Source organism: Nothobranchius furzeri, chromosome 11 (assembly GCF_043380555.1).
Source record: "Nothobranchius furzeri strain GRZ-AD chromosome 11, NfurGRZ-RIMD1, whole genome shotgun sequence".
In the NCBI taxonomy this organism is placed as follows: Eukaryota; Metazoa; Chordata; class Actinopteri; order Cyprinodontiformes; family Nothobranchiidae; genus Nothobranchius; species Nothobranchius furzeri.
In genome coordinates, this window is record NC_091751.1 from 41,331,088 (window position 1) to 41,358,194 (window position 27,107).

The window sequence follows — 27,107 nt, forward strand, 5'->3', positions numbered from 1 at the left end:
AACTTTTTGGTATAAGCTCAACTCGTCGTGTTTGGAGGAAGAAGAATACTGAGTTGCATCCCAAGAACACCATACCTACTGTGAAGCATGGGGGTGGGAACATCATGCTTTGGGGCTGTTTTTCTGCTAAGGGGACAGGACGACTGATCCGTGTTAAGGACAGAATGAATGGGGCCATGTATCGTGAGATTCTGAGCCAAAACCTCCTTCCATCAGTGAGAGCTTTGAAGATGAAACGTGGCTGGGTCTTCCAACACGACAATGATCCCAAACACACTGCCCGGGCAACAAAGGAGTGGCTCCGTAAGAAGCATTTGAAAGTCCTGGAGTGGCCTAGCCAGTCTCCAGACCTCAACCCCATAGAAAATCTGTGGAGGGAGTTGAAAGTCCGTGTTGCTCGGCAACAGCCCCAAAACATCACTGCTCTCGAGAAGATCTGCATGGAAGAATGGGCCAAAATACCAGCTACTGTGTGTGCAAACCTGGTAAAGACCTATAGTAATCGTTTGACCTCTGTTATTGCCAACAAAGGTTATGTTACAAAGTATTTAGTTGAATTTTTGTTATTGACCAAATACTTATTTTACACCCTGATTTACAAATAAATTCTTTAAAAATCCTGCCATGTGAATTCATGGATTTTTTTTCACATTCTGTCTCTCACAGTTGAAGTGTACCTATGATGAAAATTACTGACCCCTGTCATCATTTTAAGTGGGAGAACTTGCACAATCGGTGGCTGACTAAATACTTTTTTGCCCCACTGTATTTCGTATAAAAAAAATTCTCCTCTCATGTTATTTGGTGTCTAAAACCCCAAAGAGAGATCAAAAGATAAATAAAATGGTATTTAAATTTTATTTTACTTTTGTCTAAAAATAGTTGGTTGTAGATCTAAAATGTGTTTTAAATGATAAGATTACTTTTAATTCACTGTCTAGCTACTGCTTCATAATTTATGATTTTATAGTTAAAGTTTTATTACTTTATGCTATATGCATTAGCATCAAGGTTTAGATATTGTGTCCCCTCGTTTCACTTCAAATACTTTTTTCATAAACACAATCAATAAATATATTAAATGTTAATTAACACTTTTTTAATTAACAGTTTTTAGGTCTAAAGCATAAACTGAGGCTTCTTTGACCCTTTTTGAATCAATAATCTTTTTAAAAACATACAAATTTGCCACATTAAACAATCATAGACTATTATTGTTAATTGGCACCAAACTACTTCTGCTCTTAAGCATCTGGATGGAGTGTCAGGACCAGCACCTTCATCATAAACCTTCCAAATCCAGTTCTATAAGTCTATACTGCCGCCTGGTGGAGGATCTGCAGGTAGAAAGGGCCAGTTTTGTTCGTCTTCAGCTCAGGAGATGGTGGGTTTTCCATTAATTGGAAGGTCCCCCTGAGATCAGCGGACTCAGTGGTCTCCTTTAAAAAGCAGCTGAAAACTCTCCTGTTCAGGTGGGCTTTTACGTGACCACCACCATTTCCTTACTCTGCTCTTTTTACCAGTTCCGCCTTTTCCGGGATCCACTGATTGCCCTCTTTTTTCCTCTCTCTCTTTCCTCACATTTTTATCACAATTTTGTATTTATTTTCCTCATTTTTATGATAATTTTTAAAAATGTATTTCTTTTTTAAATTTTTTGGGGAAAACGGCTCATAACTTTTGTCTTGAGAGGCATTATGCCATGTGTCCCTGTGGTCCCCAGCCCCTTCCAGGTGTCCTCCGCTTCCCTTCTAGTCACTTCACTCCATATTTAGATTTCCCATATCCATTATTGTTAAGTTCCTCAGTATTAGATCCCCCCTTTTGGTTCTTGTCTCTAGTTTCAGGTTTCTCCTATATTCAGCTTAGTTTCCCCCCTTTAGTATTTTATGTTCCTTCCCCACTTAGTCTCTCCTGCCTCCCTTCAGCTGTCACTCCCCACACACCTGCTACCTGTTTGCCTGATTGCTTCCCTCTGTGTATAAAGCCCTGTCTTGTCTCTGTGTTTGTTGGTCCATTGTCGGCCCATTGTCGGCGTTACTTGTTCCTCCTGTGCACTTGTGTTGATTCAGTAAGTTATGATCTCTAGTTTACTTCCTTTGTTCTTACCGAGTCATTTTGGATTTTGCCCTTTTTGACCTGCTCAGCTCCTCCTGAAATAAAGATTCTGATTTTTGCAATCACTCCTCGCTGAGTTGTCCCGGGTTCCTGCATTTGGGTCCAAACCTCCTTCATAACGTGACACGCAAAGATTGTTTTTTGTTTTTTTATTTCAATCTCGCCTCCCGCCAGAGAATGCTGCTGTTGTGTCCTTCACTTAACTCGCCTCGCCTGCTGGTGGTGGTGGTCGGAGGGACCGGTGGCACCAGTGTGGTTATGTGTATGTGGCGGGTGCGTGACTGATTATGTTGTGAAGCGCCTTGGAGGGTTGTAGATACTTAAGAAGGTGCTATAATTTTACAAAATAAAGTAAAACTGATTATTTTATAGTTGTTTTATTAACATTGGGCAATATGTGGTTCAGTTAAAATGCACTTTCTAAAACATTGTTTCATATATCAGTTGAGAAAGGAGATGATTGTTGGCCTCGCCTGCTTAATTCTTTACTGATTTTCATCTCTCGCAGTTGAGAAACTGTTGTGAATTTGCATCTGTGTCAGAAAGTTGGACACAATTACCCTAAATATTAAACCAATATCACTTCCAACATGCAGCTTGGTTGCTGGTGGTGAAATATGTTGGATTAGCAGTTTCAGCTGTGATTTTTATTTTTATTTTTTTTAATATCACAAGAGAATTTTGGTTAGGTGAAATCACTGATCTGTGTTTCAGGTGTGTACTCGAGCAGCAGCTCGACCCTCAACAGCAGGGGAAATCCAGAGTTTCTGCCCCCATCCGGAGACGTTCGCTCCTGTTTTCCAGGCCCTGAGGGACACTTTGACGCCAAAAGTCCGGTGTCTTCCCTGACGAGCGGCAGCAGCATGAGGAACAGGTGAGTCTAACTGAACGAGTAAAACAAGTTACGTCCACATTGAACAATTCCCCAGATTTAAACTTGTTTGTAGACCCTGAGAGCTTTATTGGGCAGTAATGGAAGCAGTTAACCCTCCCACTGTCTTTATGGGTGATCCCGCGAGGAAAGTTGACCATGGAGCAGGGTTGATGGTTTATCCTTTGAGGTCCATGTGGCAGGGGTGAGGTAGTGCTCACTCCTCACCCCTGCCACATGGACCCAAGTGATAAACCATCAACCCTGCTCCATGGTCAACTTTCCTCGCGGGGTCACACCCATTAGGACAGTGGGAGGGTTAAAAGTAGAGTATCTATTTTCCTCGAGGGCTTTTTGGCCCAGGTAGATATTAAAGGTTTTTTTTTTACATTCACTCACCCTCTGCCATATTTTTTAGGCTCATGTTTCTCTAAGAGAAGCAGAGCACTTTAATGACACTCAATTATGTTCCCAGAAGCAAACTTAAATCTTCAGTTCATCCAATTTTACCTCTTGTGGCTTCTGGCAGTTTGAAGTTTCTGCAGGGATTTCTGCTGCTAACCTGATCAAATTGAGCTGAATAAGATATTGTTTTGGCAGTTTTGGTACTCAAGATAAAACAGTTTAAAGGAACAGACCACCGTTTCAACTCTCACTCATGAAACTTTCCCTTTTTCTGATTTATTTTTTCCGCCAAATAGTTGCAACTTTAGTCTTTTTCTGAGGGAAATTAAACACTTTTTACATATTCTCCCCATTTTACTGTTGGAAATCATCAATTCCTCCTTTTTATGTGATGAAAAGCTGCAGGCGCTTATTTTCCTACAGAAATCCTCCAAAACAGACAGAAGAAAATGAGTTCATGAATTTGTGAATAAGCCAAAGACATTATCACCAAAGATAGAATTATGGCTTTGTGGTTGCACTGATTAGGTAGTTGTAGGCCGCAGAACTCATGTGTGCTGTAAACTGAGACAAATGCTGTCTAGCTTAGAATAAAAGTAGAAGTGAGACTAAAATGAAGCAGCTGAAAGCCTTCGGGGCTTCGGTTTGTGGACATCGAAGCCTCGGCTCTTTGGTCGCTGAGCGTTTGCACGTAAACTTACTTTTATAGCTTCACCAGCAATAAGGAAGGCCGCCTGTCTAATAAAACAAAAGCTTGTAAAGTTTGATTACATTTGCATGATTTATTAAACATAAAATGTATGACATTTTCTTGTATTTGCACACTTTAATTTTAACAAGGTTCATGTGAGAAGATGGGATGTTTAAGATTAGGTTTAATTAGAAAAGGCAACAACAAAATGAAGCATTGGGATCAAAAATGGCCTTAAAGCCATTCTATGCTACTTTTTCATATTTTTAAATCATTTTCTTGAGTCAGTATGTGCAAAAATAACCCTTTACAGGGTTGATTTCACTCTGACACCCACTCCTCTCTGTGGCCTGAATATCACGCTTGCAACTTCAGAGTGCCGGCCTGGTCCCTATTGGACTTGGTAAAAGTGAAGCTGACATGCCTGATGCTGCAGTTAGCCTGCAGCACATTTCCCAGCTGGTTTGTTTACCTTAGTGATGAATCACTCCTGTAGAAACTAATGAAGTCTGAGGAGACATTTCAGCTGTTAGATTAAAGTGTTAAAGACCAACGTGCAGCAAGGAGATAAGTTTCACTTTTGCTTTGACTAAAGCATACTAGTGAGTGCTAAAAGCAAGCCAAAACTGCCTAGTCTCCCTTTGATTTTTGCCTATATAATGATTTTGTGATGGATCAGCTAAGACAGGTCTACATGTTTTTGTTCATTTTATTTGCCTTTTAAAGTTTCAAACCCTTGTCTAATAACATGCCAATATCATGCATTTGTTCATTATTTTCGCTATTTAAAATGTTTCTTAATCAGAAACCTACAAGGTCAGATCCAACATCATTTACTATCCTTATGAAACTTTTCCCTTTAAAAACTATTTATGTTAGAATGAAATACCTTCTTTGTTGTTGGAAAAAAGATTCAGCAAAAGTGTATTTTATGTAATCCATGTGAACAGTCGACTCACAACTCCACCATGACGCCGCGGTCCTGAACACACCTCGCCTTTCTCAACTTTCGTTTTAGTATCGCTTCCATTGTCTGTGTTGTCGTTGTGTTGCAGCTTTTGTATTAGGATTAAGCCTCTGGACCACCGTACTTTTGTTCTCATTTGTCAGAACTTACAAATTAATATGGAAATTTCACTTAAAGACTGTGATAGCTGCGGAAATAAACATTTCATTTTCATTTCCGTCATTTTTTTGTCTATTTAGTCAGACACACACACACACACGCACACACACGACTAAACAGTTTTTCAAAATGCAACAATCAGCGAATTCTGGTTTTCTGACCTGCCCCTGGTGCACGGTTAAGTCAGGTCTGACGTCATATCTGCCTAATAAATTCTAGATTAGTACATTTGAATTAGTTTTAAGAAGGTCCGAGAGGTTTCCTCTGCATCACAAGCAGAGGAAACTCAACTCAAAGACAAATTTTTAGTAATAGCAAAACTTCAGTGTACACCAGTGCAAAGAAATAAGATAAAAGTCATTTTTTGCACAATAAATAACAAAAAGTGGTTATTTAAATCATCTACAACCTAAATGTAACTTTTATATAGCAGAAAATGAATAACTCTAAGGTTTGTTGACCCCTGACCCCTAACCGGCAGCAAGTTATTTTTATTTGGTCTAACTGCCTTGTGGCACGTTGCAGAACAACGTAAGACTTCCTGAAAGATATAAGAGCATCTTGTTTAGTTTAAAGTAGAGACCGGAGCCAAGCTGAAAACTCAGTGAGAATCTAAACATGATTAAAACAAAAGTTGTGCAAAGTGACCTTAAACACAGCGTAGAGGACCTGAGACGAGCTTCAATGAAGTTTTAGGTCATTGATGTCTCTTTAGAAACTGGAGCTGGTGCCCACAGAACTCCAAGACCTGCCAAATCCAACACCATCCAAACACTTGTTTTCCCACCAAATAACTTAGCGAGACATTAAACTCGTGGATGTAAATCATCTTTGCTTCACGGCCCAGTCAGCATCACGCTCTGACTTCACAACCAGGCGAGTGTTTACTCTGGCTGGTTCGAGTCATTCTGACCTCCTTTTTAAATACTCACAGGACTCGGCAGCAGCTCCGAGCCCAATCCTTCAGCCGGGATTTGAGATGTGTGCTTGTTTGTGATCGAAGGAAAGGGTGGGATGGAGCTAAACCATCAGAAACGGGCTCGAAGACCGGGATAGCTCACGTACAGAAATGCTTTTACTAAAAATAAAAAAGACAAGATGAGTACTGAAGTTTTATTTAGCAGAAACTCAGAGGGACACTGGACCATACAAGTGAAAAGTTTGTCATTCATGCAAATTTAAATTTTTTTTTTCACAAATCCGACTTTAAGAAGCTTTTGAAGTAATTAATTGGCCTTTTCTTTTATAATTTTTAGGTTCTTATCTTGTGTAATGAAAATAGCAGGATTTTAAACTCTGCAGACCAGACTCATTCTGGTTAATATTTGGACAATAGCCAGACTCTGGGTTCCTTAACCAACAACTTCTCGATGCCCCTTAATTTTGGATTTTTGATTTAAAGGTGTGGTTCACATGTTTGTTTAATGCATTTGCAGTTTTCTCTAGTAGGAGTGAATCCCTTGCAAGCCGCACTCACAGTAGAAAAACACCCACAAACGCCAGGCTCAGCAGGGACAAGTCTGCGACAGCAGAGGAGTGCTTAACACAGCAGGAGTCTTATTTCCTGATATTTGGACATCTAGCCTCAGATTGAGTAACAGCATTGTGACTCTATCACTTGACAGACAAAAGACTGACAGTTGCAAGGCCTTTCTTCAAGGAAACTTGGAACAGCCCACATCCAGGACTTGGGGACTTTTGGTTCCCATCACCTGATGGTGCGGGACCCCGAGCTTTGGTGAAATTTTGAGACCTAGGTGGCTTATAAGCCTGCGAGTTTGTCCCAGGCTGAGTGGTGAGCCACAGATCCAGGCGCACCCTCCAGTCACAGCATGGGTGAAGCAGCTTCCACGGCCAGAACAGCGGTGTTGTCGGAGGACCCAACAGTGAATGTTTTTGCCCTCCTAAATACATTAACCACCATTTGTCTGAGGGCTTCCATGGAGGTTGAACCATTTACCATGGGTATGGTTTACTGTACTCATAGGTTGACTGTAATGAGGATGTAAGTACTCAAGGAAAACTTCTTTAAAGTCTGTGTCTTCGTCCATATCCGGTTCATTTCAGGATCCGAAATAAGCTTTGAAAAGTCTGAGATAGAACGTCTGTGGGTCTTCTGAGCGACCCTGTTTAATGGATGTAGCCTGTTTCTGGCCTGATGTAACTGGGACAAGAAGGCCGGTGTGAGAAGTGCCACCAGTCCCTCCGACCACCACCAGTAGGCGAGGGGGTTTTAAGTTTCTTGCCCAAGGACACAACAGCAGCATGGTGGGAGCTGGGATTGAACCTGCAACCTTCTGGTTACTAAACAACCCGCTCTACCTCCTGAGCTACTGCTGTCCTAATTAAGATTAAAACAGAAATTTTTAAATACAAAATAATATATATAACAAAATGACTCATCAGACTAAAATAAGCCACAGTCTGTAGCAGAAATTTATATTTATATGAAATTAATTGAGATGTTCTTAACAGCTTTAAAATGCTGTGTGGAAACAACAATTTTCTGTAATTAATCTTTATATTTAAAACGTGGTCTGGTGGTGTCGTCTCATACGTTTTATTCTATTTTTGCAGAGAACCTCAATGGAAGCTGAAATATGCCTGTCCAGGTCACTGTAGAGAAGCACTGTTGGGTGTTACGATAAAATAATAAAGGGATTTGCCTTATGTTTTTCTTACAGCATTTTTAGACTAACAATAAATGTGCTTCATATATGAAAACAACTTTGCTGACTTTGTTCTTTTAGAAACTTTAGATGTTCAAGTTTGTGGTTTTCCTGGACACTGATTATAAAATGTGTCCACATTTTTCTTTTTAACAACTGCAGCGAAGCTAGTTGTTCTGTCCTCAAAGGTATGTGCATACCTTCTGCAAAAGGAGATTTGTTTTCAGGGGTATCGTATTAACCTTTCCCACTTTTCTACCAAACAAAAAGCATCTCTTGATTAGATTGAGTCCTTATTTTGGTCCACTTGCATTTGTTTGTCCAAAAAGAGTCGAAGTTAGCTTAAAATTCAGATTTTTATTCCTTATTAGCTGTTAATTAAGTCAGTTTGGCAAACTAGAAGCATTCCTTTGTTCTAGATAAAGAGCTAGCTTCAGAAGAGAAAGCGAGTTACTGGTGGTTAACAAATATGATGAGAGGAACATTTTCCTGAGCTCCTGCTGACAGCTGCTCCCTCAGGCGTAGGGCTCATACCTTGCTGCTCTTATGCATCATAGCGGTTTGGGAGCAGTGGCCACAAAACGACGGATCAGTCCAGGACGGCTCCAAACATTCCAGCTATGCCGCTGCAGCGTAGCAGGAATGTGAGCTGTGGAGCAGACACCTCTAGCTAAGGTCAGAGCTGATGTTCAAGGGGCCCCACCGATGGAATCCGGAGATGTGTCGGATTTTTGGGGCTCGCAGTCATCGCTGCACATTTTACAGTTGCACTATATCAAAGCTTGCTTTGTTTACATAATCCTATACAAAGCCTGGTCTTTATTACCTCAAGCAAACCACAGCCATCTGTAATTCATATCAGTTTGGGTTTCAGAAAAGCCCTTCTGATTAATTTAGGCTTTTATTGTGTTTCTCCACTGAAAGCGGAGACTGTTAAATTAAATGTAATAGAATTTGACATGGGAAATGGGTAGTAAAGGGACCTGGGGATGATGAATGATAGATATGAAAAGAAATATCCAAACATTTTCTTTTTTTTTTTTTTTTTTTACATAGTTGGTCAGATGCAAATATAGCCTTCAATTGGGCCAGGGGCCACGGGTGTCTCTGACGAGGGCCGGCTTGTTTATGAAGCCCACTAAAACCCTTCCAGTACAAACCAAGGCCACTTGGCTCTGGGGACCAATGTGCTACAGAACATCATCCAGGAAAGCCCCAAAGACTCGTGAAATGCCAAGAGAGAGCTCTTTGAAGGAAGAAGAGTGGAGGGAGTCAAATACCATAACGGTGGGGTTCAGCTGCATATCTCCTCTTGAGAGGTTCAGCTGTCTTTCTTCCTTCTTGTCGACTTGGCTGCACTGACTCATTTGTTTCCATGTTGAGTCAGAGTGTTTGTGCAGACTCAGCACATTCCTGCCCTGCAGCGACGGATACAGTTCTGCACAAATCATCAGGGGGTGTCTACATTACACCCCCTGAAGGGGAAAAGCACTTTTTTCTTAACATTTAAACTGCACTGTTTAGATGAGAAGTTTTTTTTAAACAAAAAGAGATGATTAATGGTTTTGTGAGGATTCTGGGTAAAAAACCTGAAAATGAAACTGAGAAAACCAAGAGTGACGAAGTTAAAGCGGTGCACTTTTACACAATATCTAAGGGATTGGAAATTGTAAGGGATTTTTTTTATTGATACTTGAGTTACCATCAGAAAACCTCTAAGGTTTGAATAGTAAGAAGCTAACACCAAGGTAAGATGAGTTACATTTATAAGCATCTGTTTTTTGTAATGTGGTATTTATCCATAAAAACACATGCCATCATGCTAGTTTGTGGTCATTTCCATAAGAGAGGCCCTTTCAACAGCTAACGGCTAAGATAAATGTATTTCTACATTAAAAATGTAAGTTTGGCCTTTTAGATGCATCTGTGTGAAAGTTATAACTACATTGTAAAAATAAAATGTTGAATCAACTTAACCACGTTATGTCATTTGGTTCCATTAAATGTAAAGAGTAATATGCATTGCTATTTTAAAGGTAAATGTAAATTACTCTACATTTAATCATAGGTTAATTAAACACAACTTGGTTAATTAAATCAACATTTAATTTCTTACAGTGTACCATCCTACATGTTGTAGATTCCTTCCTGAATCACCTGTTTCAGCAGCAGAAGCTATATTTTGGAAACTCTGCAGACGTTTTTTGGTCAAATCCAGTTCAAATCAGAAAAATGGACTGTAGATTCATAAATTGCAATCTTATAACATTCTTTTCTTTTTCAAATTCAAACATCATATATTGTATTGGAATATTTTAATTATCAATCAAACCCTGTCGGGAAGCCCAAGGCGCTGAACATGGTACATGAGAAATGTGAAACATGATGAATAAATCGAAAATAAAAGCAATTCAATTGATTAATTGAATTAGTTAGTTGGAAAAATTATCATAAACGGAGTCATTATTGGCATTCTTGTTGATAAATTATATACATATTTTCTTTATCTTAGTTTAACTTTACTTGATTACTTTTAGTACTTTAGTTTCTGACTATAAAAACATTTTAATCTTGCATGTTTAAGTTTGTATTTCAGTCGTCACTAAATGATTTGTCAGCTGAAATGAAGTAATAATATATATTATTGTACTATTAACACATTATAAACTTGAAACTGTTATTTCTGCTGGAGTTTTTGGAATTTCATCACTTGGGTGTTGTGTGAAAATCTGCTGTTATTCTGGAAAACCTTTTTAGGAATCCTTTGTTATTTTTACCTGTAATCAAGTATTTAAGCAAGCAGCATAAATGCAGGAATACTGAAAACTCAATATATCAGCAGGCACAGACCATCGTCCCTGTTTGAGTCAGAGAGAGGGAACGTTCAGCTGACAGGATTCCAGAAACCCTACAACCTCCAGCAGTCGGTGCTCCTACAGCAGCAGCAACAAGGTAGCAGCAGTCTGTGCAACATGTCCCAATTCTAATGCTTTTAGTTATTATAATTTCCTCTGTGGCTCTTTAAGACTGTTTGTATGGAGAGGTGGTTGCTCCAGTCAGTAATGAAGGCTTTGAACCAACCAGCTACTTCCCAAACCCGTCCGTTCCTCTCTCAACAGGTGACTTACACCTCATGCTGAAACATTTGGGAAATTTACAATCTGCTTATCAATCACATCAGGTTTCCTGTTCTCCTCATCCCAGGTTTCGACCTGCTGCAGGAGCTTCAGGGCCAAGCAGAGGACGGTTGCTCCTCGTCCCCCTGCCCCGAGGACAGCTTCCTCTTTCAGACCGGAGGAGTCGACCGCTGCCTCAGTCAGATATTTTCCATCTACTTGGACTCGTGATGGAAACCTGAGACCCTTCCACAAGCACTGAACATGCAGCACAAAGGATGTGTGTCACCCATCTATTGTACCACACGCAGCATGTTTCAGGAAGAACTCACTTTTTACCAGTAGCTTCAACCCTCCCACTGTCCTAATGGGTGACCCCGCGAGGAAAGTAGACCATTGAGCAGGATTGATGGTTTATCCCTTGAGGTCCATGTGGCAGGGGTGAGGTGGTGCTTACTCCTCACCCCTGCCACATGGACCTCAAGGGATAAACCATCAATCCTGCTCAATGGTCTACTTTCCTCGCGGGGTCACCCATTAGGACAGTGGGAGGGTTAATAAGTGGAGGAACAGAATAACCAAGTACAATGAATAACCAAAGCAGGACATCTGGCACCAATACAAGTGTAAATATCAGCTAATTTTATATTCAGAAATGACCACAGCATTTGTGATCTGGATAGAATTAGCTATATATTCCCAATGCAGCTTCAATGGACACCAGATTATTGGACACAAGAATTAATCTTTTTTTTTTTTGGGGGGGGGGGGGTGTCTCACTGGAAAAGGACCAACTCCGACATAAACTAAACCCTGAAACCATGAAATGATCAATAATGTTCAGTCCTTATTTCTCTAGAGCTTAGTTCATACCAAACAAAACAAACCCTAAAGAAAAAGATCCACTAAAATTGGCTTGTGATGGTGTGATCATTCTATACTGCAGTCTACAGAATACTATAAAAAACTATGGTAAAGTTGAGTTTTCAGCCAATATGCTAAGCTAACGGCTACAACATCATTTATAACGGACATCATATACGTAGGCCCAGTCCCAACACTCCCACTTCCACCCGGCCAAAGGTGCAAGTGTGAAGGTCAAGGCTGGCATCCAGCACGTTTAGCTTTAACTCTGTTTCAACGCTTCTGCAGAGCCTGATGAGCTGCTGCACAGGTGATTCAGCCACTGAATCAGGTGTGTTGGAGCAGAGAAACCACTAAAATGTGCTGGATACTGGCCCTCCAGGCCCAGAAATGAGTACTTGTGGTGTAGGGTATCCCGATTTTCAAGTGTGGGAGGTAACCACGCCCCTTTTGCACCCTTGATTTGCACTTCGCCCAAGTCTGCACTGATACGAATTTCAGGCAAGTGTATTACCCACAATCCATTGCTGAGTGGGAAGTTTGAGAAGGTGGAACAATGGCTCAATTGACATTTCTTGAAAATATGTATTTTCAAACAAAAGTAAATTTTAGGACCATTAATGACATTTATTCACGCTCTGAATGATTTAGTCATAGTGGACAGCAATTAATTTAAATTTGGATGAATAATTGTTTGAAAGTTGTTAATAGACTTTTCTAAAAGTAGCACGAACAGCGACCGGCATTCGTTACGCTCAAAGACACAATGCTACCCATCCCAATTTGGCACAGTTGTGTACTACGCACCGGAAGCCTTATTGCACACCTCTTGAGTGCACTTCACAGAAGGGCGTAGGGTGCAGTGCAAGTATTGGGATTGGGCCGTAGACGCCTTGTGGACTGTTGCTGCCTAATGGAGCTGGCGTAGCAGTGGGCTGCCATCTTGAATGGATTCCTATTCGCCCCAGTTTTTACTGAGGAAGGTGCTTACCCAAAAAACATGTTTTATTATGCTTTTTCACAGATGCTATGTCATGATAGTTAAAATATAAATATAATGAAATAAATTAGAATGTAAAATTCCAACAGGTAGGCTAGAAAAGTCAATAGTAATCCCATGTGATCTGTTTTCAGTGGTATGATGGTTGTTGTATAGTTGCCCTCAGCTGGATAATTTATAAAGTGAGATAAACCAGAAGATGTCACAGCTCTTTTACTAGCAGCAAGTTTTGTTTTTAATATGCAAGAAAATGTCATTGAGCAACTTGTTTTCTGACCTAAAACTGCAGTGAACTGAAGCAGTGCTGCCCCTAGTGTATGGATGAATGTAAAGAAGGGAGGAGGTGAAACAAACTGCACTAAATTATAATTAACTCCAAAACACCTTTTTGTCTTGTATTGTGTCTTCTTGCTTCAGCAGAATGACTACGTGTTTCTTGTCCAGTTTTTATCAGTGTTTTGTATTTAGTCGAAGGGAAAAGATGTCTGTTTCTTTGGAGTTTTCTGCCTCATCATAAAAACTCAAAGAAATCCCCAAGCAGGAAAAGTTTACATTGATATAATAGCAGAGCAGACATGTATTACTGTCACTGAACGTTGTATAAAGTGTACAAACATGCATCTGTCTTTTATATCTAAATAAATGCAATCTTTTTTCTTTTTTATGTGGTGGTAATTCCGAAAATGTAATTTATTACATCTGGCAGCTCATTTATTTGTTTGAGTAAATAACCTAGATGTAGTTGGTTTCAGTTTGCATAAAATATAATTTAAAAAAAAGTTTTTTTAAATCAAATTTAATTCAAAAGTAGCTTTTTGGGATGTGATTCACTCCAGTGAGCTGATGCTGCCATCTACTGGTTCAGTGTAAAATACGACAGCTGGATTGAAAGTTTATTTTATTTTATTTTAATTTTTAAGTTATTTTACTGAATCCTTGCAAGATTCTTAGAACAATCTTAAAATTCTATATCAATGCAAAACACCAACAACCAAAAACTGGGTTTGCAAATTAGTTTTTGGCAGAGCTGGACTGGGACAAGAGGCCGAGACCAGCCCACCAGCTATCGAAGGAAAAACAACAAAGTCTTTTTTTACACCAGCCCTCTGACCCTGGTCTTTGATATTCCATATCCATCATGTTTATGTTGTTTCCCTGCTCCAGCACAAACATTAAACTTACTTAAATACATTGGTGGGCAACAGTAGCTCAGGAGGTAGAGCGGGTTGTCCAGAGAATGCTGCTGTTGAGTATGCCTAACCCCAAGAACCCTCAATCCATATCCCCAAAAAGAGTCATAAATCCCATCTACAAGTGAAACCGAAAAACTAGAACATCATGCTGAGGTTCATTTAATTCAGTAAAGCAAAAGGACCCAAACCAAGTACTGAGTATATGATTATACTTTTTCATATGTCTGACATTTCTCTATTTCAAATTCTAGTTTTATCGATTTCATGTCACATTTAAATGTGGTTTTCATGTAAGCCATAATCATCCCAACTATAATAAATACTTGAAATACAGTGGGGCAAAAAAGTATTTAGTCAGCCACCGATTGTGCAAGTTCTCCTGCTTAAAATGATGACAGAGGTCAGTAATTTACATCATAGGTACACTTCAACTGTGAGAGACAGAATGTGAAAAAATCCATGAATTCTCATGGCAGAACTTTTAAAGAATTTATTTGTAAATCATGGTGGACAATAAGTATTTGGTCAATAACAAAAATTCAACTCAATACTTTGTAACATAACCTTTGTTGGCAATAACAGAGGTCAAACGATTACTATAGGTCTTTATCAGGTTTGCACACACAGTAGCTGGTATTTTGGCCCATTCCTCCATGCAGATCTTCTCGAGAGCAGTGATGTTTTGGGGCTGTCGCTGAGCAACACGGACTTTCAACTCCCTCCACAGATTTTCTATGGGGTTGAGGTCTGGAGACTGGCTAGGCCACTCCAGGACTTTCAAATGCTTCTTACGGAGCCACTCCTTTGTTGCCCGGGCGGTGTGTTTGGGATCATTGTCGTGTTGGAAGACCCAGCCACGTTTCATCTTCAAAGCTCTCACTGATGGAAGGAGGTTTTGGCTCAGAATCTCACGATACATGGCCCCATTCATTCTGTCCTTAACACGGATCAGTCGTCCTGTCCCCTTAGCAGAAAAACAGCCCCAAAGCATGATGTTCCCACCCCCATGCTTCACAGTAGGTATGGTGTTCTTGGGATGCAACTCAGTATTCTTCTTCCTCCAAACACGACGAGTTGAGTTTATACCAAAAAGTTCTACTTTGGTTTCATCTGACCACATGGCATTCTCCCAATCCTCTGCTGTATCATCCATGTGCTCTCTGGCAAACTTCAGATGGGCCTGGACATGCACTGGCTTCAGCAGCGAACACGTCTGGCACTGCAGGATTTGATTCCCTGCTGTTGTAGTGTGTTACTGATGGTGACCTTTGTTACTGTGGTCCCAGCTCTCTGCAGGTCATTCACCAGGTCCCCCCGTGTGGTTCTGGGATTCTTGCTCACCGTTCTCATGATCATTTTGACCCCACGGGATGAGATCTTGCGTGGAGCCCCAGATCGAGGGAGATTATCAGTGGTCTTGTATGTCTTCCATTTTCTGACAATTGCTCCCACAGTTGATTTTTTCACACCAAGCTGCTTGCCTATTGTAGATTCACTCTTCCCAGTCTGGTGCAGGTCTACAATTCTACAATTCAAAGCAAATGATCTTGACAGATCATTTGCTGCTGTGGCCCCCAGACTCTGGAACTCTCTCCCCCTGAGTCTGAGATCAGTGGTCTCCTTCAAAAAGCAGCTGAAGACTCACTTGTTCAAGCTGGCTTCTGTATGACCTTCTTCAACCCCTCTCTCTTTATTCTGCTCTCCCCACCTATTCCACCTTCCTCAGGATCCACTGATTTCCCTCTTTCCTATTCACTCTCTTTCTTAACATTTTTTCTTTTAAATCCCAATTGCCTATTTTTGCTCATTTTAAATATTTTTTAAACATTTTCTAAATGCTTTTTTATATTTTAACTTTTTTTTTTTGTTTTTGTGAAGCGCCTCGTGATTTTTTTCTTGAGAGGCGCTATAGAAATGATATTTTCTTCTTCTTCTTCGTCCTGGTGTCCTTCGAAAGCTCTTTGGTCTTGGCCATAGTGGAGTTTGGAGTCTGACTGTTTGAGGCTGTGGACAGGTGTCTTTTATACAGATAATGTGTTCAAACAGGTGCCATTAATACAGTTAACGAGTGGAGGACAGAAAAGTTTCTTAAAGAAGACGTTACAGGTCTGTGAGAGCCAGAGATTTTCCTTGTTTGAAGTGACCAAATACTTATTTTCCACCCTGATTTACAAATAAATTCTTTAAAAATCCTGCCATGTGAATTCATGGATTTTTTTTCACATTCTGTCTCTCACAGTTGAAGTGTACCTATGATGTAAATTACTGACCTCTGTCATCATTTTAAGCAGGAGAACTTGCACAATCGGTGGCTGACTAAATACTTTTTTGCCCCACTGTATCTAGCTTTGCTTATGTCATATGTTAGTTTCTCATTTGAATTACTGAAAAAATTGCCTTTGGCACAATATTCTCATATTTTCAGTTTCACCTGTGATTTCACCAGAAAAGAAAACAATGCCCTCATCAAAATAAATAAAACACAACAAGTGATGACTCACATACACGATTTATATAAGACTGCACTAGGTTATTAAGGATATTTTTCCACCCTCTGACAAAGAACAAACTGTAAAAAAGAAGTTTTTCTATTCAGTTACCTGTTACTTTTAAACGTATTAGTAAATTACTCATACCTCTGGTATTTGATATAAAGGATTATTCTGCCCTCTGCTGAACTAAAGCTGCTACTACAGGCAGCGTTCAAACAAACAATACAAACTCAACATTTCCTGTGGATTATGTCAAAGTAAAGTATACTATACATTTTTAAAGCCTTCTGATACTAGAGCAGCAACTCTCCATCTTCCCTTCTTTTTTGTAAGTGCTTTTGGAAACCAGTGTTGTTCTATTTCTTGCCAGCAGAGGGCGCAAATTTCCCGTTCTTTCAAGACAACAAAACGTTGGTTAGACGGATTTAGTTTCTAAATTTTCTACTAAGCAACTATTTAACTTTATAAATCCAGTTCCTCTTCTTCTACTCTTCCTTCTTCTTATATATTCCCAATAAGACAAAAAGAAAGATTATACCTTCTTTTTGGGAAAAAGGCTAAACAATTCTCTACTAAATGGTAACTCCCCATCTTCCCTTCTTTTGCTGTTGAATACCAGACTGTTGTTCTTACTTTTGCCAGTGGAGGGCGCAAATTCCTCTCTCTTTCAAGGCGACAGTGCAGTTTGAAAAAAGTTTAGAGGAAGTCTTTCTACTACGTAACTCTTGTAAAAGTTTATGTATACAAAGAACAAACAGTAAAAAATATAACAGATTTTTTTTGGTTACTGGTTACTTAACTTATAAACTTTTCATTGAATTTTTTTGATTACTTGTAATCTGATATTTGGTTTGACTAATGCCCACTCTGTCTATCAGAGATGTGTGTGTGTGTGTGTGTGTGTGTGTGTGTGTGTGTGTGTGTGTGTGTGTGTGTGTGTGTGTGTGTGTGTGTGTGTGTGTGTGTGTGTGTGTGTGTGTGTGTGTGTGTGTGTGTGTGTGTGTGTGTGTGTGTGTGTGTAGTGGCAACCCATAAAGTATTTGTGGAATTGCAGCTTTTACACTTTTAACATTAATATAATTCATAAGCAAGCCAAGGACCGACCGTGATGGACCTCAAGTGACAAATGTGATGTGCATATACAGTATTATCTATTCAGTATTGATAATCTTATATTTTACTATGGTGGACGTGCATTTCTGTTCACCATAGTGAAATGCTAGATATTAATGATATTGTTCCTACGTAGGACTAGGTGTGTTAAAATTACATTATTTATATGTAATGATGAGCTTCTCCATTATAAGATATCTGTTTCCCAGATATGAGTGTAGCACCTGGTCCTGGTGACCCAGCCAGTTACAAAAACTAGTAGGGATCCTAACTTTTGTAAATTTGTAAATCATCCAGTGTAATCATATTACGGTATAAATCCTCCCAGGTGAATTCTGACTAAATCAACCACTTGTTCAAATCTATGAACCCTGGATCATGGGGAAAGTAAAGGTTGGATCCCAAGCTAGCTAACTAACTTTTGTAACTACCACACTCAATTTGCCCCAACTAGTGGACGCCAGGCTAACCTGGCATAAAGAAAAGCAATCTAAATCGCTACTTTCCCCCTCCGTTGAATATTCGTGTAACTCACTATTGACATCCACCATGGCAGACCCTACGTCAGGTGACGTGGCTGAAAAGGGTCAAAATGACTCCATCGTAATGCTGATGATATTAATGTGTAGATAAAAGACGGAAAGAGGAAAACACTGACTGTCTTTGGAGGACCACTATCCTGGTGGGTGAGCCAATCCTGGAAGTCAGAACAACAAACAGATTGAGAGCTGTTTTAGTGAAAAATGACAGTCAAGCAAAATCAATCAGTTCCACCCTAGAATATAGAAAGATGTCAATTTTGCAGCACGGTAAACACAGAGAAATTTGAAACAACACAAACAAGCCAATTAAGTGACAAATGAGGCTAACTAGTAAACAGAAAAGCTGCAATGGCAAATTTAGAAAACAAATGAGCTTAAAACATTTTTTCATGCCTTTTAAAAATGTTCTAACATAATAAATAAATAGTGGAGATTAAAAAAATTCAATAAAGTGGTTCTTTGGCGTTTATCTAAAATCCTTTGCCAATAACACGTTTCAGACCTAAAGCAATTATTGGATCATCCGGATGTCGGACTAGCCAAACCACTGCACTTCCCAGGGACCTGCATTCAAAACACACTCACGTATTTATCAACAGAACGCCACTGGTGTGAGTTTCTCAGCTCAATAATATCAGAGAAGGAGAAACAGTCGGCTGCTACCACTTCTACTTTAGGACTAACTACTAGAGTCCTTATAAAAAAAACACCATTTGAAGTCACAGACAACAAAAGACATTTGGACCTAGAAAACGGTGGTGGGTGTTTAGCCCCATCTCTTTTCCTCTGGCGTTGTGGGTTACTAGTTCTGACAGAAGTGTCTCAGGGAAGATACCCGGGGTGGGGGTGGGGGGTGAGGGGGTGAGTGTGCCATGGCCGTGTTTGTGTTCAAAGCTTGTTTGTAGATTTGCTGTAACAGCTTTAAAAGAGAAATATAATTTCTAAAATTAAAACAACAAAAAATTGCACAATTTTTAAAGGTTTATTAAAGCGATGCTAAAGAGTTAACACTTTTAGCTATAGCTTTAAAACTGGTTTCAGTGATTTTTCACAAAATTTTTAGCAGCTTCACATTGGACAGCACTCTGTATCCCTTTGCTGACCAGAAACTACGCTTAACGGTTTTCTATGTAAAATTTGAATACATTGTATGTATTTAAGTAAAATACTTAAATAAGCCCTTGAAAGTGAAAGCGGACCTGTTCTCTAGCGCCACCATCAGGCCAAACTGAAATCATCAGACCAAAGTTAAAATAAATGTATCTTGAAAAGTTTTCATACAAATCTTCTCATATTTTCTAACAACATTAATGATCACAAGATTCTGAACCTTAATGGGTTTTGGTGATGATATGACCTTTCCTGCAGCGCCACCGTCAGGTCAAACTTTCCGTTTTAGAGTTAGTGTATCCTACAAATCTTTCATCCAAATCTTTACTAATTTAGGGTGCACATTCATGATTCTCACAGAATGAACCATAATGATTGATGTTGGTGATCCCCTTTTCCCTCTTGTAAACATATTTATTTATTTTCATCTGTTTTTGTCACATAGTTAGAAAGTCAATTTCTCCCCTCCTCTTTTTTTATCCGGGCTTGGGACCGGCAGTGGCAGAGTTAGAGAGTTGTTTTTTTTTTTTGCTTTTATTTTAGTTTATGATTTATTTATTTATTTGCTTTTTATATTTTGTTTTTGTTTTTTGTGTGTGTGGGGATTACAAGTTTGAAAGTTCACCCATCTCTGAAACAGAAAATCATAATGAGAACATCAGGCAGAACATGGAACAGTCTCTATCCCCACAGTCAAACTTTTAGTTTGCACTGCTGTACACAGGATGTGCAGAGAGTGTGTGCATGCTCCTTGCAGACACATTTCTTGCATTTCAAACAGGTCATGCTAGTCTTAGAATCATTGAGGGTGGGGCATACCTGGCACCTACCACGCTTCTTGCCTGCTGTTTGTGCCACTGGAGGAATTTGGGTGTTTGTTTCTGTCTGTATGTCTCTCACAACAGCTACATTAGCCGTTGATGCTCTTGGAAGGCACGGCCTTCTCTCAATCTGAGGTTTCACCAGTGCATTACCAAGCTGCTCCAGGAAAATCCTCCTTCGGCTCAGTTTCTCCCCATTCCAGTCTTTGTTCATCTCTCTCCACATCACGAATGCATTGTATGCACTCACATCAATGATGTGGAAGAAGATGACAAGGGGCCAACGGGCAGTCATGCGTCGACAACCAACACATTCTCACTCCCAGCGCACCAAAAACAAACGTTTGGTCAGCCACCCTCCACGTCAGACCCCTGACGCCAAAAGTGCCCTTTTTCATTACTTATGTGCAAATAGGGTTTTTTCCCTTTTCTAGCTGCAGATCCCAGTGCAGCGTTACACTGACGCGATGGGATGTCCGCTGATGCGGCACCGAACCAGCTCATTTATTTACAACCTTCCCCTCACCCTCATCCTAACCTTAACCCTCTTGCTACCTAAAACGTTACTCTCACTGTGATCAAGCATTTGTTCCCCATGCATTCTGACTGTGAATTTTCGTATTTGCTGCCCAAGGAGAACGTTAGAACATACCATCTGGCGAGGGGGAGGTTACAAACACCCTCTACTTTTAACCTCCACCTTGGTAGTTGAAACGTCCCCCTCGCATTGGCTTGTTTATTTATCTAAACAGGGTCTTTGGGGAGGCAGTGGCTGGTTTAACTTCTCACATTCATCCTGGACAGTGCTACCCACTGCCACCAGGAGATGGGATGTCTTCTAATTAGCCTTTTCTGATTCGTTAGCAGGGAGGTTAGTTGCTAGGTTGTTTGTTTTTGTGCTGACGGAGACATCCCGGGGTCACAAATTTCTTGAAATGCCTCCACACAGAAACTTTTTCCTGTTTTTTTGTGTCCGAGTGTGGAGCGTCTCTCTGGGACTCGAGGCTTTCTGCTAAAGAGTCGTTCTTGTTTCCTTCTGCAGCGTCCACGTTCTGCTCACTGATCATTTCGGTTTGCTGATCTGGGTTAAAACGTTCAGTCTTTAGTCTCAAGATCAGATTTTGACTTTCCAGATTTGTAGTCAGTGACTCGAGTTCAGAGACTTGTTCCTTCAGGATTCCCAACTCTTCTTCGTGCTGCTTTTTGCTTCTAAACAGATCTAACTGGAGGTTAACGACGACTTTACAGAGTTTGGTTTCTTTTTCCTCCATCTGTTTTAGTTTGGTCATCAGATCATCATGACCTGCACTGCCCACGTTTCTGTTTTGGGCGAGCTCAGTCTCCAAACCAAGTCTGATCTTCTGCTCGTCTCTAAGCTGGTTTTCCAGGCTCTCACACAGGCCAGATGTTTCCTGGAGTTGCTGGTACAGCTGGAGTCTGAGCTTCTGTTCGTTGGTGAAACCTGTTTCCAGGTTTTCACAGACGACAGATTTATCTTGGAGTTGATGTTTGACTCTCTCCAGCTGTTCAGCCAACTCCTGGTGAGAAGCAGCGTTCTCAGAGGTCAGGTTTTCCACGACCAGTCTGAGTTCTGAGTTGCTCTGAGTCAGATCTTTGATCTGCTCTTTAAGATCTGAATTCTCACAGACTATCAAGTTCAGCTGAGCCTCGTAGCTAACTCTGAGCTGCTTCTCCATGTCCAGATTGCTGCTAAGTTCTTCACAGACGGACATTTTTCCGTTCATTGAACTCATTCGATTTTTAGTTTCTTTGAGTTCTTCCTCACAGGTCAGGCGGAGCTCGTTTTCTTTGTTCAAACGTTTCTCTAAATCTTCACAGATTAGCTTCTTCTGTTTGAGCTGGTGTTTAAAATCATTTTGCTCTTCCAGAAGTTTACTCTCTCTGTTTGTCAGATCCGTTTCAACGTTGTCCAGCATCTCAAAGAGGTCACCACTCCATTTCTTAAGATCGTTCAATTCCTTCTTATAGTTCTCGTTAACAGTGACTTTATGCTGGGCGTTCTTCTGCTCCTGGACACTAACGAGTCTGAACCGACGTTCTTGATCTAAATCTGTTTGCAGATTTTCGATGTAAACGTTCTTTTCTGAAAGCTGCTGCTTTAATTCCTCCAGCTTGTCAAGAAACTTCTTTTCTGCATTGATTTTCTCATCTTTTTCTCTGTTTAACATCGCTTCTAAGCCCAAATGTCGTTCCTCCAGTTTTTCACACTGGTTCTCTGCAGCAATCCTCTTCTCCTTCTCCTGATTGAAACAAGTATTTATATTCTGCAGTTTTTCTTTCAAATGATCCACTTGTTTCAGAAGTTCATCAGTTTGGCTGCTTTTAAAATCAGCTAATTCCTGCTGAACCGTCTGAGGTCTTGGGACAACTGTCTGCGATTCAGAGAACTCCAGTTCGGCAGATAAATGAGTCTCATTAGGAAGAGACTCTTTCTCAGCACCAAAGACGGATGTTTGATCTGACACCTGAGACTCCATCTCTTCAGTTTTAGACAGATCTGACTTTTTGTCCTCACTATCGGAACCAAAGTCAATGACTAAATCATAATCCACTTCTACTTGGTTGACCCACATGTCGTACCACGACATATTTTTTCTGTTCATCATTGGAGTGAAAAAAAGGGGTTTTTCAAACTCACTTGGGTGTCCAAAGAAAGTGGTGTGTTCTCAGCAAGAGCTCTGACAAGACTGAAGTGGAGCTGCTGCTCGTGGGCCTTTTATAGTCTCGGAATGTTCCAAGTTCAAACCCCCCTTTATGATTTCACACAGAGATTCAGCTATTGTGTTTGTTATAGTTATTAATATTGTTGTAGTTATTATTGATAATATTAATATTATTAATAATTATTCTTATATTAATAATAATATTAGTATTAATATTTATATGAATAAAACACACACGCTCCTCCTTGAACCGTCACCTTATCGTGGTGGAGGAGTTTGAGTGCCCTAATGATCCTAGGAGCTATGTTGTCTGGGGCACTTAGTGCCCCTGGTAGGGTCTCCCATGACAAATTGGTCTTAGGTGAAGGGTGAGACAAAGAACGGTTCGAAGGATCTTTCATGGCGGTTAAAATGAAGAGTCGGAGTACCCGGCCCGGAGGGTTACCGGGGTCCCACCCTGGAGCCAGGCCTGGGGTTGGGGCCCGTGAGCGAGCGCCTGGTGGCCGGGCTTTCGCCCATGGGGCCCGGCCGGGCCCAGCCCGAACCGGATACATGGGCTCGTCCAACTGTGGACCCACCACCCGCAGGAGGAACATGAAGGGTCCGGTGCAATGCGAATCGGGTGGCAGACCAAGGCGGGAGCCTTGGCGGTCCAATCCCCGGACAAGAAAACTAGGTTTTGGGACATGGAACGTCACCTCGCTGGCGGGGAAGGAGCCGGAGCTTGTGGCAGAGGTTGAGCGGTACCGGCTAGATATAGTCGGACTCACCTCGACACATTGCATTGGCTCTGGAACCCGAGACCTGGAGAGGGGTTGGACACTCTACTTTGCTGGAGTTGCTCCGGGTGAGAGGCGGAGGGCTGGGGTTGGCTTTTTGTTAGCTCCGAGACTCTCTGCCTGTGTGTTGGGGTTTACCCCGGGGGACAAGAGGGTAGCTTCCTTGCGCCTTCGGGTCGGGGAACGGGTCCTGACTGTTGTTTGTGCTTATGGGCCAAATATCAGTTCAGAGTACCCACCCTTTTTGGAGTCCCTGGGACGAGTGCTAGATAGTGCTCCATCAGGGGACTCCATTGTCCTGCTGGGGGACTTCAATGCTCACGTGGGCAATGACAGCTTGACCTGGAGGGGTGTGATTGGGAGGAACGGCCCACCTAATCTGAACTCGAGCGGTGTTTTGTTATTGGACTTCTGTGCAAGCCGCAGTTTGGCCATAACGAACACCATGTTCGAACATAAGGATGCCCACCGGTACACTTGGTACCAGGGCAGCCTAGGTCACAGGTCGATGATAGATTTTGTAGTCGTATCATCTGACCTGCGGCCGTATGTTTTGGACACCCGAGTGAAGAGAGGGGCGGAGCTGTCAACTGATCACCACCTGGTGGTGAGTTGGATCAGATGGCAAGGGAACATGCCGCGTAGACCTGGCAGACCCAAACGCATAGTGAGGGTCTGCTGGGAACGCCTGGCAGAAGAACCTGTCAAGACGGTCTTCAACTCCCACCTCCGGCAGAGCTTTGACCACGTCCCGAGAGCAGTGGGGGACATTGAGTCCGAGTGGGCCTTGTTCCACTCTGCGATTGTCGAGGCGGCTGTTGCTAGCTGTGGCCGTAAGGTGGCCGGTGCCAGTCGTGGTGGCAACCCCCGTACCCGCTGGTGGACACCAGAGGTTCGGGGAGCCGTCAGGCTGAAGAAGGAGGCCTACAGGGCGTGGCTGGTCTGTGGGTCTCCGGAGGCAGCAGACAGGTACCGGATAGCCAAGCGGGGTGCAGCAGTGGCAGTTGCCGAGGCAAAATCTCGGGCGTGGGAGGAGTTTGGTGAGGCCATGGAGAAAGACTATCGATCGGCTCCAAAGAGGTTCTGGCAAACTGTCCGGCGCCTCAGGAGAGGAAGGCAGCAACTCGCTCACACTGTTTACAGTGGGGATGGGGAGCTGCTGACGTCAACTGAGGCTATAGTCGGACGGTGGAAGGAATACTTTGAGGAGCTCCTCAATCCCACCAATGCGCATTCCGAGGAGGAACCAGAGCTGGGAGGCCTGGGGATGGACTGTCCGATCTCGGGGGCAGAAGTTGCTGAGGTAGTCAAACAACTACACAGCGGCGGAGCCCCGGGGGCGGATGAGGTTCGTCCTGGGTATCTCAAGGCTATGGATGTTGTAGGGCTGTCATGGTTGACACGTCTCTACAACATTGCGTGGTCATCGGGGGCAGTTCCTAGGGAGTGGCAGACCGGGGTGGTGGTCCCCATCTTTAAGAAGGGTGACCTGAGGGTGTGTTCCAACTATAGGGGGATCACACTCCTCAGCCTCCCTGGAAAGGTCTACGCCAAGGTACTGGAGAGGAGGGTCCGATCGATAGTTGAATCTCAGATAGAGGAGGAGCAATGTGGTTTTCGTCCTGGCCGTGGAACTGTGGACCAGCTCTATACCCTTGCAAGGGTGATGGAGGGGGCATGGGAGTTTGCCCAACCAATCCACATGTGTTTTGTGGATTTGGAGAAGGCTTATGACCGTGTCCCCAGGGGCACCCTGTGGGGGACGCTCCAGGAGTATGGGGTGGGTGGCTTTCTGTTAAGGGCCATTCAGTCCCTTTACCAGAGGAGCGTGAGTTTGGTCCGCATAGCCGGTAGTAAGTCGGACCTGTTCCCAGTGAGGGTTGGACTCCGCCAGGGCTGCCCTTTGTCACCGGTTCTGTTCATCACTTTTATGGACAGAATTTCTAGACGCAGCCGTGGTGTGGAGTGTGTCGAGTTTGGTGGCAGGAGAATCTCGTCTCTGCTTTTTGCGGATGATGTGGTCCTCCTAGCTTCATCCAGCTCTGACCTTCAGCTCTTGCTGGGTAGGTTCGCGGCCGAATGTGAAGCGGCTGGGATGAGGATCAGCACCTCCAAATCTGAGACCATGGTTCTCGACCGGAAAAGGGTGGCTTGCCACCTCCGGGTCGGGGGAGAGGTCCTACCTCAAGTGGAGGAGTTTAAGTATCTCGGGGTCTTGTTCACGAGTGAGGGTAGGAGGGATCGGGAGATCGACAGGCGGATTGGTTCGGCGTCTGCAGTGATGCGGACGCTGAGCCGATCTGTCGTGGGGAAGAGGGAGCTGAGCCAGAAAGCCAGGCTCTCGATTTACCGGTCGATCTACGTCCCAATCCTCACCTATGGTCATGAGCTGTGGGTAATGACCGAAAGAACGAGATCGCGGATACAAGCGGCCGAAATGAGTTTCCTCCGTAGGGTGGCCGGGCTCAGCCTTAGAGATAGGGTGAGGAGCTCGGACATTCGGGAGGGACTCGGAGTAGAACCGCTGCTCCTCCGGATCGAAAGGAGCCAGTTGAGGTGGTTTGGGCATCTGGTCAGGATGCCTCCTGGACGCCTCCCCGGGGAGGTGTTTCGGGCATGTCCTGCCGGCAGAAGGCCCCCGGGTCGACCCAGGACACGTTGGAGAGGTTACATCTCCAATCTGGTCCGGGAACGCCTTGGGGTCCTGCCGGAGGAGCTGGTGGACAAGGCCGGGGAGAGGACGGCCTGGAGCTCCCTAGTTGGGATGCTGCCCCCGCGACCCGGACCCGGATAAGCGGAGGAAGACGAGACGAGAAAACACACATTAATGAATGGAATCTTCCGGGTTCAAACCCTTCTTTATGATGTCACACAGAGATTCAGCTATTGTGTTTGTTATAGTTATTAATATTATTGTAGTTATTATTATTATTAAGAATAATATTTATAATAAGTTTAGTATTAATATTATAATTAATAAAACACACATGAATTAATGGAATCTTCCAGGTTAAAATCCTCCTTTATGATGTCACACACAGACTCTTCTATTGTGTTTGTTATAGTTATTAATATTATTGTAGTTATTATTATTATTAAGAATAATATTTATAATAAGTTTAGTATTAATATTATAATTAATAAAACACACATGAATTAATGGAATCTTCCAGGTTAAAATCCTCCTTTATGATGTCACACACAGACTCTTCTATTGTGTTTGTTATTTTTATTAGTATTATTGTAGTTATTATTATTATTAATAATAATAAGAAGAAGAATCACAATTATATTAATGAAAATATTAGTATTAATATTAATATGAATAAAACACACATTAATTAATGGAATCTTCCGGGTTCAAACCCTCCTTTATGATGTCACACACAGACTCTTCTATTGTGTTTGTTATTTTTATTAGTATTATTGTAGTTATTATTATTATTAATAATAATAATAAGAAGAATCACAATTATATTAATGAAAATATTAGTATTAATATTAATATGAATA

General features: G+C 41.8%; 1 protein-coding gene across 4 annotated transcripts in view; it reads left to right on the forward strand.

Moving 5' to 3' along the window:
• The window catches only part of LOC107383499 (zinc finger protein GLIS1), a 44,631-nt gene extending 33,255 nt beyond the window's left edge, over positions 1–11,376 (forward strand). For 3 of the 4 annotated variants that reach the window (XM_070541575.1, XM_015956159.3, XM_070541574.1), the window contains 4 exons: positions 2,833–2,992; positions 10,720–10,832; positions 10,907–10,999; positions 11,085–11,376. In XM_070541575.1, the coding sequence (XP_070397676.1) occupies positions 2,833–2,992; positions 10,720–10,832; positions 10,907–10,999; positions 11,085–11,227 (509 nt within the window). In that variant the 3' untranslated portion in view covers positions 11,228–11,376. The remainder of the gene's footprint in view (positions 1–2,832; positions 2,993–10,719; positions 10,833–10,906; positions 11,000–11,084) is intronic. The other variant, XM_070541576.1, reaches the window with a different exon arrangement.
• Positions 11,377–27,107: the final 15,731 nt, after the last annotated feature.